The 18,000-nt window shown below is 42.7% G+C and overlaps 1 protein-coding gene across 1 annotated transcript in view; it reads right to left on the reverse strand.

Moving 5' to 3' along the window:
* The window catches only part of KIF26B (kinesin family member 26B), a 300,765-nt gene that overhangs the window by 203,797 nt on the left and 78,968 nt on the right, over positions 1 to 18,000 (reverse strand). The window contains exon 3 of the mRNA XM_050895026.1: positions 1,044 to 1,577. Within this exon, the coding sequence (XP_050750983.1) occupies positions 1,044 to 1,577 (534 nt within the window). The remainder of the gene's footprint in view (positions 1 to 1,043; positions 1,578 to 18,000) is intronic.

Consider the following 18,000-nt stretch of genomic DNA (forward strand, 5'->3'; position numbering starts at 1 on the left):
ACAGTATCTTAATGCTTCTGAATAACATCACTTTTTTCTGGCTGTAATATCAGTTACTCATACTGATAAATGTTAAATGTTAATTTAGGGATCTATCTTGCAATCTGTTCATAACTTAGTAGAAAGACTAACTTCCAAAGATATTTATGTGCCTAAGGAAGCCAACAGGGATGGCTGGGAGAACTCAGAAATAATAGGCTTATGTCACAATCTGCAAGTGCTTGGGCACTCTGAAAACCCCACCACCTGCAGCTAAGTGCATCAGAAAGTCTACCTCCTGTCATAAAAGCCCCTTCTGTGCCAGCTGGTGTGGATGGGTTCTACAGGTACTTATGGGTGTGGTGTACCAGAAAACAGCAGGCCAAAGAGGAGGAAAAGAACATGCTGAGAAGTACATGAAAATCTCCCCAGAACTGCTGAGCTCTGGAGACTAGTGGACCTGTTGAATCCATGAGAACCGATAATCAAAACACCAAGAATCAGTTGAATCTGCAGAAGGCCACACTAGCATCAATAAGAATGTATGTAACTTAGAACACATCAACAAAGGTAGTGCCTGCTACACGTAGACAAATACTATAGGGTCATATGCACACATGATGAACCAAATGACCTTCTGGGTACTTCCTGAATACCAACCCAGAAGTCACTGGTGCACTAGTGCCGCTTTCCACTTGTGGAAACAAGTGTGGTTGGCTCCCAGCTCTTGCTCCAACCAAGTATTATGAGCGAGAGTGAAAACTGTGTGAGGGAATAATTGCATATACTGTATGAATAGTTATCTGCTATCAAAAACAACAGCCTGGCTTTATTATTAATAACAGCTGAATTAATAAGAGGTGTTCTAATTAATACTGGTTGTGATCTCTGTCTCCCCCAACTCAATCCCCTATCAGGGAAATGGGAATTTATAGCACTCCTTGTTCTGGTGCTCACTATATGAATGGGTCTACTTCTACCCACAGCAGCAAGCAGTGTTAGCATGCCCATGCAAGCCTTGATGGGAAGAAAACAAACATGTTTGGTTATTTTAAAATACTTACTTGGTAGGGATACAGAGTAACACCATTCGTTCTTGACAAAGACCAGGTGCCATCAAGGTACTGATGAGCCTGGATAGCCACAGAGTTGAGAACATTACCATTGCTGGGGCTGGTGGCCATTTGAAAGCTGACCTTGGCTTGGTGTCCAGGAGAGCCATTTTTCTTCTCCACCCCATTGACAATTCCTAGACTGTTGGGTTTTCCGCTGTGTTTGTTGGCAACAAAGCCTGTATAATTAGATGTAGCATAAGGAGCAGGCACGTATGCCCAGTCCCTGGGCTGCAGGCTGCCCATGTGCCGGGGACTCACTAACGTGGGGATACTGGAGAGAGGTGGGGGAGAGCCTGGCGAGGCATCATAATGTTCTGAGTTGGCAGCTTGCTCTAAGGTCAGCACCATCTGAATGGCCTCTTGCTTCAACTGGTTCAGGTGTGTGGCACAAACGTCACATCTGTTGTCCTTCTCGTTCCATGCCTTACGAATGGTATTGGGAACTTGGAGCTTGTCATGAATCACTGAAGAGAAACTTGGGTCCTAAAAATCAAACAGAGAAGGGAGGGGGGGGATGGGAGAGAAATGTTTAACCATGGTCACCACAGTGAAACATTATTACTGCTGATTGTGCATTTCAAAAGCCAATTTATGAGATAAGCTTAGAATGCAAACAAAGGCCATTAGATACAGTCAACATATGCCAGCAGCAGAGCTGAACAAAAACGAGAAACTAGATTGTGTTGGAAAGAAAAAATTCTTTTACTTTTACTGATAAGTGGCAAATATTATAATTCCACTGCAAGCTTCAATGCATGGCAGAGAGAATGAATTAACCTGCTTCACACCACTGCACCTAATTTCTGGCTTGAACGAAATCTACTCTTAGTTACACAGGTGAGATCAAGAGCAACTCCACTAAAACCAGTGGGCTTGTAGCCAGATTCACAAATCCATCTACTCATCAATGCCAGCTTTTGGTACTCAGAAAATCCAGGAAATACTCTGCAACAAAAATGTAAAATTTCAAAGCCTGCCTGTAAAGAAAAAATGAAAAAACAGAAGTACCATCACTCTCCCAAAATCCTTTTCAGAATTCAAAACAGATGGATATTTGATAAAGTTTAAGAGCTTTTCAGCATTTCATTTACCAAGAATACACTTCTCAGCCAGAAAAAAAAAAAAAAAAAAAGCCTTTTCTGTTAATGGAATGTTCTACCGCTATTTTGGGTATCTGCTGATAATGTAAAATAAAACAATAATTTTATTTAGAAAATAGAACACGTATAGGGTCGATAATTTGTAAAGAATAATTTTCTTCTTGGAAAGCATAGTTTTGGTGCAAAACCACATGATCAGGTTTAAAACCTCTTGCCTCGTATCCTTACCTCATGGGTAGATCTTTGAATGTCAGTGGTGCTCTCCACAGAGCAATATGCCACCCTGATCTGACTACAATCATTGAATGCTGGCCTAAATTGCAAAGCGCTTCAGTAAGTTGTGAAGCCAAACAGCAGTCTTAGCAGGGGCTTATCACCCAACTTGCCTAGTTCTTACAGTATCATGCAGTTTTAGAAATGCACAGCAATGATGTGTGTGTCATGCAGAGCAAACAGTGACAGTTATGTGATAGAAGTATTTCTTGTGCAGTTAATGTGATGGAAATATTTCTTGGAAGTTTCACACCACATTTTTGTGGTTTTACAGACTAGGCAGGGCAGACTTCACCTTCCCCTCCTTAAGTTTTGGAGACTTATTGGTGAATTTTCTTGTGACTACTCAAAAAGGTTTACAATCAGTAGTATCAGAATCCTTATTATTTTTTTTTTCTTTTCATCTTTGTGGCTTTAGCAGCAAACTAAAATCAGACTGGAAGAGTGCATGGCAGGGGGGGTGGAAATCACACAGATAGACACCACCCTTAAGTCATTTGATGAACCCCATGCTATCCAAGATAGACAAATTTCATGTCTTGATAGTTTGGCTGTGCTGGGAAAGAATGGGTAGGGGGTATAATATAGAGAGGGAGAGAATTCATTGGTAGAGGGTCATATTCATTATGATCCATCTCTATTATATACTCAAGCATTTTATTTTCACTGTTTAACTACTGTGAACAGCTCCTCAGCATGCAGTGATTAATTGATTCATAAATCATGGTGCCTCTTTATGCACAGCAGCAAAAGAGCAGTTCTAGCCCCAGAAGCCCAAGAGAGTCATATAAGCTGATGGGAAACAACAGGAGGCTGAGATCTGATCAAGCCTCAAGCTGGTCATTTCTATTCTATACACAAAGGGGGTCAGAGCATCAAAATGTGTCAGGAAGGCAGGAACTGGATTCTGCACCAACCCTCCCCCCTTAACCTTCAGGAAAGGGACTGGTGGAAATCAGGGGGAAAAACCAGGATGGAAAAGATGTCAAATCTTATTTTCCATCCAAGACCATAACTAGGTCAACAGATCACATCAGATATAGGCACCCCGTCCATGATGCCATGTATGCAGGGAAACAACTCTCTACTTTTCCCATAATGAGCTAGACAAAGCTACCTATGTAGCTGTGAGGTGTGAGTCCTCTTTCCAGGCTCCTCCACGTCAGTCCAGGAAAAATCCTTGCCAGCTCTTCCTTCAGCTAGCTAGTGCCACAGAGCTAGTTGTTGTTCTTTGAAAGTTAACTTCCCTTAGGCAACTGGGCTTGAACCCAGGTAGTTATATACAACATTCAGATCCAGCAGCAGTTCAACATGGAAATTCCTGGATACTATGATAAATATTCCAAGGAAATAAAGCCTTCTCTAAGGTAAGCAAATGTCAGCATGATATAAATATTCAAGTAGCACAGCAACTTTAAAGAGTGCTGGACAGCAGTGAATTCAGCTTCATCTCAGTGTTAAAACAAACATCAGATCATTCTCTGATACAACAATAAACAGAGAGAGAGGGAGGGATGGAAGAAGGAAGACTGCTCCTCCTCAGGACCAGAAAGGAGGAAAACAGGCACAACCTGAACTGATTACTCCCAAGATTGGCCCTACTAATCTATCAGGCTCTACTAGATGGATAGCTCAACACTGAATCCAACTGTGGCATATGAAACAGAAAAGCCTACAGGACAGCAAATAAATTTGGAGAAACTCGGGTTCCAGAAAGACATTAATCACATTTTGTTCTCAAAACAAAACTGATAGAGCCTAAAAAGAGACTTTATTTTCTTATTCTGCGCTGGGCAGCTCCACTATAATTTCACAGAAGATTCAGCTGACAGGCTTGCAACACATTTAGCAGGAAGGAGGCCAAAGCTGGACAGTCACTACACCCTTGCTTGAATAGCAGGGAAACGCACCTACGCGGCACTTTCTGTTTCAGTATTTCATCTGCAAGCAACCATCTGCACACATTCCCCTAGGCATGCTTATCAGTTCAATAAACAGTATCTTGTCCCATATGAAATAGTGATGGGAAAGCCTCACTGGATAAGCACTTTGAGCTAGCTGCACTAAGCAGCAGGAGTTGGAAAGGCTATACTCACTGCTGAAACTTGTGAGGTCTAAGAAACCCCACACTCCATGGCATGAAAGCAGATTTGCTTTTGACATCTGAGGTTGACACTGGAAATGCTGTTTATATTTTGGCACTCATTTCCAGTCCTGACAGAACAAAGTACAGCGACACTGAAAACTGAAACAGAACTTTAAAAATCACAAAAGAGTTTGGTTTGAGTTCAGGACAGAGGTTCATGATGGTTTCTCTTATTGCTGTAATGGTTCACCCATCTTTAGTATAAACAGCATTACTATAAACTCCTATTCCTATAATAAACAAATGAAGGCGTGTAAGAGGTCTGAAAGCTTCAGGAAATCAGTCACAACACAGACCATAGCATAAATGCACAAGGCAAGCAGTGAACTAAACAGAGTGCACACTGAGCTTTGTTGCAAGGAGCCTTTTCACATTACCTTTGAGTTTTCAAGCTCAAGTAAAAAACAATTCCAGCTATGTTTAGTTGTTCATCTTCTCCACTGTAACCAGCTGGTAATTAATCCCTCATCTTTGGTCCTGAACTAAAAACCCACATGGGAAAGACAGAAGAGGGAAGGAAGTTTTGCTTTTTAGAGATCCATCAGACAGGTATGCTGAGGATTCTTGCTTTACCCAGTGAAAATGTACCCAGCAAACAGCCACTAGTTAAGAAACACTGAAGTACACAGACAGCTGTACCAGGGTAAATGAAGTCCTGACCTCATGGAGGAGGAGGAACAGCACTACTCTATGATCATGTAAGGTAATGCAGAAGCATCCTCCTCTCTTTTGTCTCCCTTCATAAATCTGTACCTTGCTGTATAGTTTTCATGACATTTTGACTCCATTACTAGAAAGCAGACTACAAAGAGAATAATCCTTTCCTTCCCGCTACCCAGCTTGGTGCCCCTCTTCCTCAACAGAGGAAGCAAAAAACCACTTTCAGCATGAAGCACAGTCTGTTTCAGACATACATTTACACAAAGCTCACAAGGAGACATAATGAAAGCAGGCAGAGCTCAACTGGTGGACAGAGACGCAGGCAAGAAATAGGATGAGCAATTTGCACTTTTACATATTACATGGAACCTAGCTGATCATAGATTCATATACAAATACCTCATACACATACTACTTTTTTGCAAACATATAGCAGGCAGACAATAATATAGGACACTCTAAGATTTTGTGCACAATTGTATTTGATTTGGTCAACTATAGCCTACGCAAGTTAGATATTGTAACCCTATGTCATTACCTCAGAGAAAACTCAACTATACAGTGGATCTCAAGACCTTCTTATCAAATTGTGTTCTTCAGCACCAATATTATTCATTGCTCTTCAGGGAAAAACAAAGCAGTCAATACTAACTAAATCACAGAGGTCAGCCTCCGCTTGAAGATGCTCACAAAAGACTCAGAGTTCTTTTGCTTCTGAAAGGGTCCAGGCAGCAATGACTGCTGGTATGGAATCCATCACACAAGGTGAGGGGAGAAGTAGGGGAAAGCAACGATCAAAGTTCTGCCCGGGAAGAAGTGTGTTTTCCAGACTCTCACTCTCCACAGGCGTGGAGTAAAAGAACTAATTAAGAAACATTAGTAGGAGGGAAGCCTTAAACCTGATAAAAACCACATGTTTTTCCCATGACTGTGCAAACATCTCTGCTCTAAACACAATCCTGTTAGTCCACGGTTGGTCTCTATTTGGGGGGGGGGGGCGGGGGGGGGGGGGGGGGGGGGGGGGGGGGGGGGGGGGGGGGAAATCTCCTCTGTTTTCCTTTCTCTCTTGAGGGTGTACTTTCCAGCCCAATAAAGAGATTATACTTGTAAATTTACTTTCCAGAGGCACTTGGGCTATTTTCCAAGTGACTCTGCACCCTAACTTAAACATATCCTATCATCTTCTAGGCTACATTTCAGAGATTTTCTGTTTTCAGCATTCCAGAGGCCCAACAGTTGAAACACAGCTCCTCACTGTTACAATGGCACGACTTCTGTTAAAGCAAAAGTATGTTCAAATAAACTGAAGTCAATGGGAGTTTTTCCTCACATAAGCATGATGGGATGCACACTATGACTATAAATTAGTAGCACTGTACCATCAAACTGAGCTGGGAACCCTTGGATAAAAATCAGTTAGCTTTGCTAAGTAAAGACTGAGTCATCTGAATTATCTAAGGTGGCAGGATCTCCACTAGCACAAGCGGTGTTTTGGCAAGTAAAAGCCAAAGCTGCACATGAGCAAGACCAAGGGGGCAGTGAGGTGGCCTCCCTTTTTCTATTGCTTTGTACATACCAACTCACACCTTCTCTGGGCAAGACCACACAGCCTTACCCTCTCTGTCACAGAAGACTTCCCTCACGCCCAACATGTCTTCTTCACATAAGCCGTCTATTACCACTCCCAGCTGAGCAAACAAAACTCTCTCATCTCCTTTGCTAGAAAAGGAGAACGTATTTCCCTCTTGTCCTTCTGAAACTCTCTCCCCAGCAGAAATGTTGCCCCATAAGCACTGTTACTACATGCTGGGGAGAGGAGAGAGGAGGCAATCCTGAACTGGAGAGCTGTAAGTAGGGAACTTGGGCAAAAGGAGAGACAGAGGCCATGAGGAAAGCAGAGTGGAATAAGGAGGTGGCTTTTTACAGTAGCCTGTTTCCAGCAAGCCCTTGTAAAGAGACTGTCTTACCAACTGCAGTAAAAACCTCTGCAGTGTTGTTACATCCCACCTCTTCAACTATTACCATTTTTGTCCCTCAAACTGGAAGAACTGTTTTCTGCTGCTGACTTGAGCCTTCACTTTCAAAAAGGCAATGAGAGTGCTCCCTGTCCTACAGTCAGTATCTCCAGAACATGTCTGGAAGACTAGTTCTTTTCAGGGACAAGGGAGAAAGAAAAATCAAATCTTAATCCTGTCTGGTGTAGCCCTCACAACATTACTATTTTCAAGGCGTTTTTCTTGAGCTGGCATACACTACTGACATTTGGACTTTTATAATTTAACATTTGTCAGTATAAACCAGCCACTCTGCAGCCAGAAAAATGTGCTGCTTTGGTTTAGGCTCTGTTTTCTTATCTGAAAGAGACAGAAAGTCTGAGCAAGGCTCACCTTACAAACTTGCAGCAGCAGGAAGCAGAAGAGAGAAAACCCTGGAAAAATAGGAAGATTAAAAATGGGGAGGCGGGACAGAAAAAGGGGAAAAAACAGAAAGTGTTTTCTAATTGCTCCATGGATTTGCTTATGGCTCTGATGATGGATCAGCACTGACGGACTTACAGCTGTACACATCTGGCACACAGGTGTTTGTGTTAGCATTTGATAGCTAGGCAGCAGCCAGATTTTTAATTGGGTTGGGAAGAAGAGATGAAATAGCAGCAGGGAAATCTAAATATACATTCAGTGGTGCAAATCCAAGCCTTGCCCAATGAGCTCTGCTCTGCAGTTGTCCCGAGCTATGCAGCCCAGACTGAATCTGTGGCCACAGCATGCCTAGGGTATCCTGGAGGGAAGCTTCTTCTACAGCTATGTGGTAGACAAATTCAGCTGTTGCCAAAGGGGTAGAATGTGTCAGCACCCTTTTTATAGCACAAAGAATAGAAACAAACTCAGAATTGCAGAAGCCTCGTCACTTGTGCTGGAAAAAGCAGCAGCTCCATTCTCTCCTCCTTGCTTTATATTTTCCTGCCTGAATGTTGAAGGATTGCATTTGCTTTCTTAGCCACCAGAGCTCACTCTGAGCTTGTGTTCAACTGATTATTCACCTTGACCCCCTAGTACTTTTCTGCATCATTGCTATAAGCAGTCTTGTGTCATGCATGCAACCCAGATGTATCACAGATGCATTTTTGCTCAAGTTTCCAGTCACCCCACAGAACTCAGTTGCTATTGCTGCCTCTTCACTCAACTGGGGGCTGGCTACAAATTTGATCTAACTACTGTTAGAATTAGATGCTTTCAAGAGCTGACAAACTGCTAGCTTCATCAACCAAACATTTAGTCTCACTCCCCATAGTGGCAAATGTGATGATACCTTTTTTTGTAAAATCCTTCTGACTCCCATTCACAAAGACATTGTTCTTTATTGTTGATATCCTGTTACCCACCCTTTCAAACCCATCCGGGATAAGCATGAAGCATGACTGACCTATGATTACATGGACCAGACCTGTTAAAATACTGGAATAACATTAGTTTTTCTTTGATCCTTTCAAACTTCCCCATTATTCCAAGCTTTGATAAACACCAAATCAACAGGTCGCTTGAACCTCTTTGAGTAACCAGGCTACAGTAGCAATTACTGTTCTGACACACCTCCACGTTTTCAAAGTTTTGCTTGCTTTTCCTGTGAGAAGAGCATTACAGTTCTTTGATGAATGCCAGCACTGAGCTACTATTGACACTGTAACCAGTGATTTCTCAAACAGCTGTCATACCTGAAGAATGGTAACGAAACATCACAAGCGTGAAGGTCAGGACAGTATTTGTGACACCTATATACTTACTGTTCTGATTTATAAAGGGGTTTGTAGCAAGTTGAAACCTCTTGTAACTGCTTTTCAAACATGAGAATCGTATCCCTTTTATTTTAGGTAAACAATCATTAGAAAAATTATTGTGTTTCTCATTTCATAACTTAGCATTCTCAAAAGAGCTATTCAGTATGTAACATTTCTTATCAAATCTGTTCAGCTTCAGGACATCTACAATTGACATGCATCGGAGAATCAAAAATTTTCTGTCTTATTCAGCTTATTTTTGTATCCTGGTTTTTTTAAACCATTTCTGCATGCTCACTCTTATGCTTTTCTCTCCACTCTAAGAAACATTAGTATCTTTAAATTGCATGCAAGATTACTGTTTTGGAGGGAAAAAAAAGGAAAAAAAATCGACAGATTGATACAGGTTATTGGTGGCTTTTACAACAGGTAAAGAGCTTTGCCTTTGCATGTCCAACCTTCCTTTTGGTTGTTTATTTGGTTTTCTGTTTGTTTTGTGGGGGGTTTTTTGTTTGTTTGTTTTTTTACTCATTCAGCTTTTGGAAACAATTTTACCAATTTTTTCAGTTCACACTGAGGTTCCAGTCTGGTTCAGCAGAGCTACCTTTCATTCATCTCGGATATGCTCTCCTCAAGCAATTCAGGGTCTCTTCTCTAGTTTCTTTTCTGCCACTATCAGATTTCCACCCTTCTCAACTTGACTGGAGAGGAGTTGGGAAGGTCAAGGATATGGATTGACTAGAATTAGAGCATTGCAAGCCTTAGTACAGCACTAATTATGGTCAATTAAAACCTGAAGAGTTTTATTGCAGTTTAACAAACCCATTTGAAATTCACACTTCAAGTTGATTTTCTTTCATGTCCTTGAATACGAAAACACCAGGCAACCCAAGTAATTTTAATCTTAGCAAAACTGCAACCCTTGAGAGGTTGCAGGGGGAGAAGATGAGATACCTACTTGAAGCAGATGGTGCAAATTGGGGGGGACAAAGGAGGGGGAGAGGAGAAATCAAGGCAATGATCTATGAAAGGATTATTTTTTTTCCAACTAATTTCTGATACAAATAATTTGAAGGTCTACTGATGTGGTCAGCAAAGATATGGAATTGCTGACCTAGAAGGAAGATCACATCTCTATTCACGTGCTGTATGCCACCCGGCTTTCCCAAAAGACTTTATGCTGTGTTTCGGGTGGACAGAAGTTGCATAAAAGCATCCTGTAAGCAGCTCTGAGGTTTGACAGCACCTGTCTGAAACATCCTCCTTGACACATACCAGGCCTGCAGCGGGCTGCTGCTTTAAATAGTAGCCACATACCAGGTGCTGACAGCCACTTGCTCCACAGGCAGCCAATGTCCCCTGCTGTCTAGCTATACAGGATCTCTCAGTCTCACTTCGATCTGCTAAATCTTTCCCCCTCAGTAACATTTGGCCTGTTATCATTTACCACCTCCTTCTCACCCCAAGCCATTCACCCACAAAAGGGCTGCTCTGCTTGCTTTGCTCTTCAAACTCGCATCGTGTCCAAGATGAAACTACATTTCAGTGACTCAGTCTCTTGGAAATCCCCGTTTTTTCCCTCAGAGAGGGAAAAGCACTATCATCCTGTTCCTTTCCTGCCCACGATACAATGCCCATGTTCCCTCCCCTGGTTCGCGCAGCCTTTTGCAGTTCAGCGTCAGGCTCACCAGGCTTATCAGGTGCACAGCTCCCAAACCCAGCAGATACCCTTTGACCCTTCTCCTGCCCCTCAGCCATGATGCTCCACCTTACTCTATGCACTAATCCCAGCTTCAGGTTAATTGACACCATACTTACCACTTTGGATATGCATGACATTATTCATTATTTTCATTAGCACTTGGTTTTGTTTTTATTAATAATGTGACTTGAGAAAAGAAAAATCCCAGCGCAACCCATTGAAATTTTATTCTAACAGTTTTACATTATCTCAGGGTGGGCTGCATTTGCTTGTGAAAGCTCCTCAGCTTTGATGTAATACCAGACGGTAACCAGATATAGTTTTGTATTTATAGCTGCTTCCATTAACACAGTTATATTAAGAGCTTGTTAATGATCTAATTATCAAATTGTCTAATTATGGTTTTGCTTAATTTCTTTTGTGCGCACAGAATGACTTGTAATTATTGCCTGTGATCCCTGGTACCCCTAAAATGAGATGTAATGTATCAAAGACTTTTCTTTGGAAGTGAAATTTGTATATGTAAATACACTTCTCTCTCTAGATTTTTATCACTTCAATGCCCCCATATTCTACACATCTCTCATGTACAATAGTTTAGATACGTTGATACCATTTTTATGCTTGTACAAAAATATTACAGATATATGAAAACAAACAAAAATGCACCACAAAAGTTAAAATCTTTATCTTAGAGGGTGCTGAGCGCCTCCAACCTCCATGTTGTCAAAGAAATCTAAGAGCATTAGAGCAGCCATGAAAGAACATTTATTCCACCTAGTATACAGGGCAGGAAGCAGGAGCACACCTCAGCTTTTCAGCTGGGAATAATTTCAGGAGCAAAGTTGTTTGCAGGTTTCCACTCCAGTTACAGGATCAGCTTATGTTTGGTTAGCACGGTATAAATATTTGGGGTACGCAAAGGGGAGGAAGAAGAAAAAACAAGATCCTGAAAAAAACTAATGAAAGTAACAAGAATCTGCCAACTCTCAGTGGGAACAGAATTACACTGTCATGACTGTCTCACACACAGTATGAGGATAAACTGCAGTGCATGGGACACCTTTTTGCCGGGCAAAGCTCTGTTCTCCAACCTGGGGCAGCTGCACTGTTTAACTATGCCAACACAGCTCAAGTGGTAGAATGTGTGTTATGACAAGCCCATAACACACAGCTTTTTTCTCTTAAGTCTGCTGCAAACGTACCTGCTGAATTTCATTAAACTGTGTCTGTGTGTGACTTTCTACACAAACTATAAACTAATCTGTATACTTCAGCATATGCTTCAGCTCCAATTCAGCAGACTCTGTCTGCCTCTGCTGAGGCAGGGATTGCACAGGATTTGGTATTTTGTGCCAAGGGTAGGTGACAGAGACTGGGTTTGAGGGGCTGGTGAGTGCAGGAAGATGCATGGGGAAGATAAGAAGCTGTGGTCAGCATGGAAGCTGTCGGGCTGCTGAGTGTGGCTTTACACGAGAAGAGAGCTCCAACTCCACTCACTGTGGCTTTTGAAGATGCCAAAGGACCTGCTTTTGGCTGCTCCCTCGCAAGGTGATCCAGAAGGCACCTACCACACCAGCACTGACTCAAGCTGACACAGCTGCATGATGCAAGGCTGCTCTGAGGGAAGGTACTGGCTTGGGTCCAGAGGCTGATGGGTCACTTGGCTGCCAGGCATCTGGTGATGTGGGTATAGCAGAAACCTTCACGGATCTGAAGCCAGCTGAAGTTGGTATAGAGTACAATATGATTCTGTGGGCCTTGGTCAGACCCCTGGGCACACTGCTGCTTCTGAACACTTAGAGCCAGGAGCAAGCAACATGGTCTAACGTTTACCACTGCTCTTCTCCAGGCTGGTAAATGGTCTGTTTCAATACGTATCTTTACAGTCAGATTTGTGACATTAGGGGAGCTTTGGAGTACAGCTAATAACCTCTTTTGGTGTTGTCACCTATTAAAAAAGAACATCCCAAACTCAAAAAGTAAGCATCGTTTCAGTTCAGAACTATTGGGTTTGTTCAAAAGTATTCACACTGTGCAACCCCAGGCTGTGACAGCCTCCACAGCCTGTATCCCATTCTCCGCACCCTCACAAAATCCCAAGCAATTCAAATGGTGGAGGATGTGACAGGGCTCAGTTGGAAAGCATTCTCACCAAGGTCTCAATGAAAGCATTCAGAGCTGAAGGAGGCCAAGCGCTCCCCTCCCCACATCCATTCACTGTGAACAGAAGCCTCAAGCCCTTGCTTGTGGGACCACAGGGGACAGGCACATAATGAGCCCTCACTGCCAAACAGCACGGTGTTGCTGGCCCCCAATGACACTGATCTACAAGTGTGGGCTAAAAACATGCCTCCCCCACTCTCACCACAGCTCACATTCTGTCCTGAATAAGCTGACTGCTGACAAGCCCAAGAGGGGATCAGCCTCTTGACTTGTGTGGTCTGATGAAGGCTAAGATTACAAATCTTTTTTCCAAATAGTCCCCAAGTGAGCCATGCAAAAAAAAAAAAAAAAAAAAAAAAAGGAGGAGGGGGGAAAACAAGCTTCCAGTAGAGCCTGCTAACATTAGCCAGCCTCAAACCAAAATACAATGTTCCTCAGGTTACAGTGTCAGCTGAAAAGCTCTCTAACCAGTGGGGAGGAGAATGGATTTCCAACTTTTGTAAAGATTAAAGACACCGATCATGACTTCAGACTAATACAGGGCTCCTTGTGTACCCAGTCACAGCATAATCAATAGAGAAATGGGAATGGCATCTGAAAGGATGAAGCTATTAGTTCTAGAGGTAGCCACTGCTACTACGGCACTGCTCTTGAAATACACTAAACAGGGTTACCCATCCTCTCCCTCTACCCAAGGGCACCTCCTGCAATTAATCTACAGAGCAACCTTCTGTAAACTCAGGCTTCAGGTTCCCCGCTACTGATTCAGCTCTGTAGATACAGAAATCAAACCCAATTTAAGAAAACTTAGACATACCTCCTTAAACAAAAATGATTTACGGTCAGTAGAGTAACCCAGTGGCCTCTTAAAACACCTTGCAAGAATTTCAGCAACCACTGATTAAGTAAACATGTTATAAAATCTACATACCTGCATAATTCATGCAACCTAAAAAAAAAAAAATCTACTTTTTGTTATTTATTGACAGACAAGCTGAAATCTGGATTTAGATTAAAAAATAGTGTCAACATCATCCTGGAAAGACACTTCAAGGAAAACAGTGCAGGGAAGGGGGAAACAAGGAGTTGTTACTGTACTGGCTTAAATTTATTTTTGTCCGAATAGCTGAAAGCTACATATCCAGAAAGAAAAGAGTAAAGAAATCCAACTTCAATTGTGAGACAGAAAGCTCTCCTACCACTGCATTACCTTATTTTCCTTAGTTTCATTTCCAGAGTCTGGGTCTCATTAATTTAAATTTAATATTAGTCTCTATTTACCTCTCATGCATATCTCTACTCCTTCTGATTCACATAGACCTGGACAGTTCCTTCAGAGATTGCTTTGTTGTTCTCTGAAGCAGATGGGGCACAGGCTAAGGAGCACAGTATCTTGGAATTAGCACCAAACCTCATTATTTCTAATGCTGTAGCAGAAAAGCCGCACTGAGATGGAGACAGAGTGAGAATGGGAGGGCAGAAGGAATCTGAGCAGATCAGCAGTGATTAAAGGTGCCACTGTGACTTTAGGCTAGATTCACAAAGCATAGAAATATGAAGCATTGTGCTTGTCCTTTGCAGCCAGCTCCCACAGCAGTATCTGGAACCTGGACCTTTGTGCCTGCAGCCCTTAGATAAGCCATGAGGAGCAACGTGGACACTTGAGCAGTGACACCTGGCAGGGGAACCACGTAACCTCACAAAGAAAAGCTGCCAAACATGAAGTTGTATCTTGTGGTTATAAACCCCCAGAGCTGTGTTCTACCAGGATTCACTCATTAGATCCTCCCCAACTGCTAAGGCAGCTGCACCATTCCCTCCACACAGCAGTAAGGCTGCACCCCTTTAGGCCAACAGCACTTGGCAGAGCAGCCTTCTGGGGTTTAAAACCTCCATCTCCTCAGAAGCTGCACTGTCTACCTTCAGGCAAGATAAGACATACTATCTATTCTTCTTGCAGAAGGTGTGCTGCTGAGCAGCCATCATTGTGTTACTTGTGGGCCCAAAGTCCAGCTAACCACAAGCAGATGTGGGCATGGAGGAGTTTTGGGTCAGGTGAAGTCAGTGCTGCCACCACCTCTCCTTCTGCACGCAGCTGAGGTTAGGCAGCTCCCGAGGAGCCAGGCAAGTATGAAGGCTGCAACAGGAAAGGTGGGGGAAGGCTGCAGAGCTGGGAGCTGGTGAGAGAAATCACTCTCTGCATGCCTTGATGTTGTGGCCTTAATCCACTTGTCTGGTAGAAACCCATCTTAATTGTTGAGGGCAGTGGCCTGAGCAGGGAACCTGAGTTTCTCCAGGCCTTGCTGGACACCACCATGTATAGGCTGTTTTATGCCAAGGCTGCTTAGTGCAGCAGCACCACCAGTCAGAAGGACAAGTCCCCCTTTTGGCACAGGAGTGTCATTTACTTGGCTCTTGCCATGCACCTCTGAATATGACTAATCTTGCATGGGAAATGATCAATTGTCATGGGGCATCAACACAACCAAAGACAAGGCCCCCAGTTCAACTGGCCTAATTTAATACATCCAAGACCAGACTTCCAAATCAGAGATTGCCACCTTATACGGCTTCTTGAAATTCACTGCCGCTACCTCTAAACTTGAGGCTTAGCTTTAGATATTCCATGTGTTAAGTTAGAAGACACAAATTCTCCTCAAAGATCACACGGGCTTTGTTACAGTGGGGGGAAACGAAGAGAGACAGATGCAAGGGGTGGGGGAGAGCGAGCAGGAAGAGCGTTCGCAGGGGGGCAGGGTGGGGAGAGATTTGCAAGGAAGAGAGAGAAACACAGGAGAGATAAAAGAAAAAAGCAGCCTTCAAGTAATCAAAATACTAAAAAAATGGAACAGAATCTCCATTGTCAGCCCTTCTACTCAGGACGTGGGCAAAGGATAGAGACTGCCCTACAATAATCCACTCATTACTTTGTATTTACTTTTTCTTACGAGCAGAGTAACACAGGCACAATAGCCCTAGGACATTTTGCTACTCAAGCTAGCAAGAACACTAGATATGTCCCACAGGAAAAACAAACCGCAAACTGGGAGCTGAATGTAAGGACCCGATTCCTATATGCCAACAGACCATTTTGGAAGCATACAGCGGCCCCACTTGGTATGTTTAAAGTGGAGGGGGTTTTTCATTACCCATGCTTCAAGTTTACAGGTGGAAATATAGTTGCATTGCACAATCAAACTGCTCAATATATTTTTAATCACAAGCATTTTAGCTATTTTTGCAACCATTTGTACAGTTTGATATTAATAACCAGAACTGTGGCTCCAGCTCACAGTCTCTGTCTGAAATTATTTCACATATTTTATCAACACTACACAAGCTACATGTAATGTCTTCAAGGCTTTTCCAGAAGTGATACTAGAACACTGGGATCTTTTTGTTTTATTAATGTTTACAGAGTCTGCATTGAGGACTCCACTGATTACCATAGAGACTGGCAGTCTGGAGTTACTGGGAAGTCCAACTCCCCCTCCCTCCCCTTCTCCCTCAATTTTAAATGCTTTTGGTGTTCTCAGCTAAACCCTGCATTTAATATTGTAATTTAACTCACTCTCCCATGTTACCATCCATAGAATGTTTTCTGGCATGCTCACAAAATTCCACTAGAGACCTTTTTTGGCATCCACTTCTATAGCATTCTGTGACTTTATTATCAAAACTTAAGGGACAGAGAAAGAGAAGGATTAAAGAGACATCACTTGGTATCCAGTGCAAATATAACTGTAACGAAGTTTGATGTGTGTATATACATTCAGAGGTTTTATGACTTTTTTTTTTTTTAATTAAACATCAAATACACTACTGCTTATTAAGGTCATTTTATTTCTAGGGAGAGTTATACCTGCACAGCTAGAACATTTTACACCATCTTCCATAACAGATGTGAACCTCTGATTCCCCACCCCACCTCCTGTCCCTGCTCCCAGCCAGGCTTTGTACGCAATTGTTTTCACATTTATTCTTGGCAGCAATGTCAGCCATGTCAGATGCATAAGGTGTTCCCAGCACTCTTACACACAAATAAGCACTGAAATGTCTCTGTCCTGAACTCTGTTATGGCTAGTTTCCTCATGTTCATATTAGCATTTTAAAAATTGACATGGAACATCTCCTTTGCTACTTAATAACATATAAAGTCAGCTTTCAGAGGACAATACAAAAATAAATCTCAAAGGTTTGAAGACAGTACAAGTTATTCCTCTTAATCACATTTAGAAGTGTTTTTAACTTAGAGAAGGAAATTTGCAGTTCAATGAATAAATAATTTTGACTCCTTCCTGACAACGTCAGCCCCAAACAGAAAACGCAAAAACATGCACTTCCTATACTCTCCTTGCCCGAGGTCCCAGTTCTAGCTGAGCCAAGAGTGCTTGGTAGAATCTGAGGGAGGGAAGCAAAGCAACAGAATCGCAGAATGGTTGAGGTTAGAGGGGACCTCTGGAGGTCATCTGGTCCAACCCCCCTGCTCAAGCAGGGCCACCTAGAGCAGGCTGCCCAGGACCGTGTCCAGATGGCTTTTGAGTATCTCCAAGGTGGGAGACTCCACAACCTCTCTGGGCAACCTGTGCCAGTGCTATGTCATCTGCACAGTGAAAGCGTTTCCTGATGTTCAGATGGAAGCTCCTAACACTTTTTCTCATTTCTTTTGGAGCAATCCAGATCTCTGTGTGGGCTATGGTACCTGGCAGAACAGATGCAGCAAACTGAGCAAAGTGCAAAATCCATCCAGTGTTCAAACCACCATTTGGGACATGATTCCTAAAGATTCCCCATCTTCAGGCATACTCACTATGCTGGCACCTGGGAGGCCAATGTGAAGACTAATCACAGCAACCACCACTACTAAAAGTCATTCTTCCTTACTTCCCCAGAATAGGAAATCCTCAGGCTTCCTTTACAGTGACAGAGTAGAGATCACCTACTGTACATGTACAAACTGGGCTCAGAACACACATGATCATGTTGACTGTCAAATACATTGTGGCACACTCCAAAACAGGAGCAAATGTGCAAACAGGTGCAGTGCAGCCCTTTGATAAATTCTCTGCCTGGGTGGGAAGCAG

This window comes from Gymnogyps californianus, chromosome 3 (assembly GCF_018139145.2).
Source record: "Gymnogyps californianus isolate 813 chromosome 3, ASM1813914v2, whole genome shotgun sequence".
Taxonomy (NCBI): domain Eukaryota; kingdom Metazoa; phylum Chordata; class Aves; order Accipitriformes; family Cathartidae; genus Gymnogyps; species Gymnogyps californianus.